Source organism: Chiloscyllium plagiosum, unplaced genomic scaffold (assembly GCF_004010195.1).
Source record: "Chiloscyllium plagiosum isolate BGI_BamShark_2017 unplaced genomic scaffold, ASM401019v2 scaf_12500, whole genome shotgun sequence".
NCBI lineage: Eukaryota > Metazoa > Chordata > Chondrichthyes > Orectolobiformes > Hemiscylliidae > Chiloscyllium > Chiloscyllium plagiosum.
This window is the reverse complement of record NW_025208169.1, coordinates 6,760-8,140: the sequence shown is the minus strand read 5'-3', so window position 1 is coordinate 8,140 and position 1,381 is coordinate 6,760. Positions and strand designations below refer to the sequence as shown.

General features: G+C 47.6%; 1 protein-coding gene across 1 annotated transcript in view; it reads left to right on the top strand.

Moving 5' to 3' along the window:
• Nucleotides 1-1,081: 1,081 nt before the first annotated feature.
• LOC122546669 (trafficking kinesin-binding protein 1-like) overlaps nt 1,082-1,381 on the top strand; it is a 7,037-nt gene continuing 6,737 nt past the window's right edge. The window contains exon 1 of the mRNA XM_043685335.1: nt 1,082-1,364. Within this exon, the coding sequence (XP_043541270.1) occupies nt 1,277-1,364 (88 nt within the window). The 5' untranslated portion in view covers nt 1,082-1,276. The remainder of the gene's footprint in view (nt 1,365-1,381) is intronic.

The window sequence follows — 1,381 nt, the reverse complement described above, 5'->3', positions numbered from 1 at the left end:
TCCATTCACCTGTCTGTCTGCTCCATTCACCTGTCTGTCTACTCCATTCACCTGTCTGTCCACTCCATTCATCTGTCCACTCCATTGACCTGTCCGCTCCATTCACCTGTCTATTCCATTCACCTGTCTGTCTGCTCCATTCACCTGTCTGTCTACTCCATTCACCTGTCTGTCCACTCCATTCATCTGTCCACTCCATTGACCTGTCCGCTCCATTCACCTGTCTATTCCATTCACCTGTCCACTCCATTCACCTGTCCGTGTCCCCTTCTGTACTGTCATCCCCACAGTTCATGATGTTTTCAAAGTGTGTAATTTCTGCAGTTTTCAAACACAGACTTACACTCACAGAATCCCTCCAGTGTGGAAGCATGCCATTTGGCAAATCAAGTCCATACTGACCCTCCCTGTCACCCTGCATTGCCCGTGGCCTACACAGCTTTGGATTGTGGGAGGAAACCCACACAGACACGGGGAGAATGTGCAAACTCCACACTTTCAGTCGCCTGAGGCGGGAATTGAACCCGGGTCTCTGGCGCTGTGAGGCAGCAGTGCTAACCACTGAGCCACCGGGCCACCTGTCAGATGTCTAGGATTTCAATATATAACATTATGTGTAATACATAATTGGAAGGGCAAATCTCCCAACCCTGGAGATCCTTTAAAAAAACTTTCCCAAGATGAGTTATTTGGATGTAGTGAGTTGTCTGTGAGAGTCAGTTTGTCTGACTGTCAGTGTGTGGGGAATTATTACTGCTCTGGTCTTTCTCGGGTATGGGCAGTCCTGTCTCATGTAGTTTTCCTGAGTCTGAGTCATTAGAACATGAGAAAAAGGCGACTGTTTCACAGCACACTGTGTCTGTCATAAAATCCAACAGAATAATCCATCTATTGCAGCATGTTCAGTAGTTACAGAAAACCAACTTTGTCATTTTGGGAGAATAATTAAAGATGATTAATGCGAGGACTGGTGTTGTATTTTTAAGGATTCTTGAGCTGTCTAGCTGTGTGCCTGTGGCGTTGTGCTTGTTTGGCGGTATTATTGGATGTGACGTGTCTGCATATAAGGCTGGCTGAGCCCCCGAGTGCAGCTTTCAGTCGATGGACGGCAGGAACATCAAGAGATATTTACAAACTCGGGCCCCAGTCCGATTGAGCAGATTTAACTGCTTCCGGGGGAGCAACGTTAACGGCACATCGTTCCAAAACCAGTTTGGCAACCCATAAGTGAATATTGCAGGGGTGAGGAGGGGGGACAGCTGGGAATTCATAGGCAATGGATGTATGGAGCAGCGAAGACAATGGGAATAGTGTGGCAGACTGGGAGAGTCTCATCAATGCCATTCAATGTGACACTGAGCAAGGTACAAAGTGGGGAACG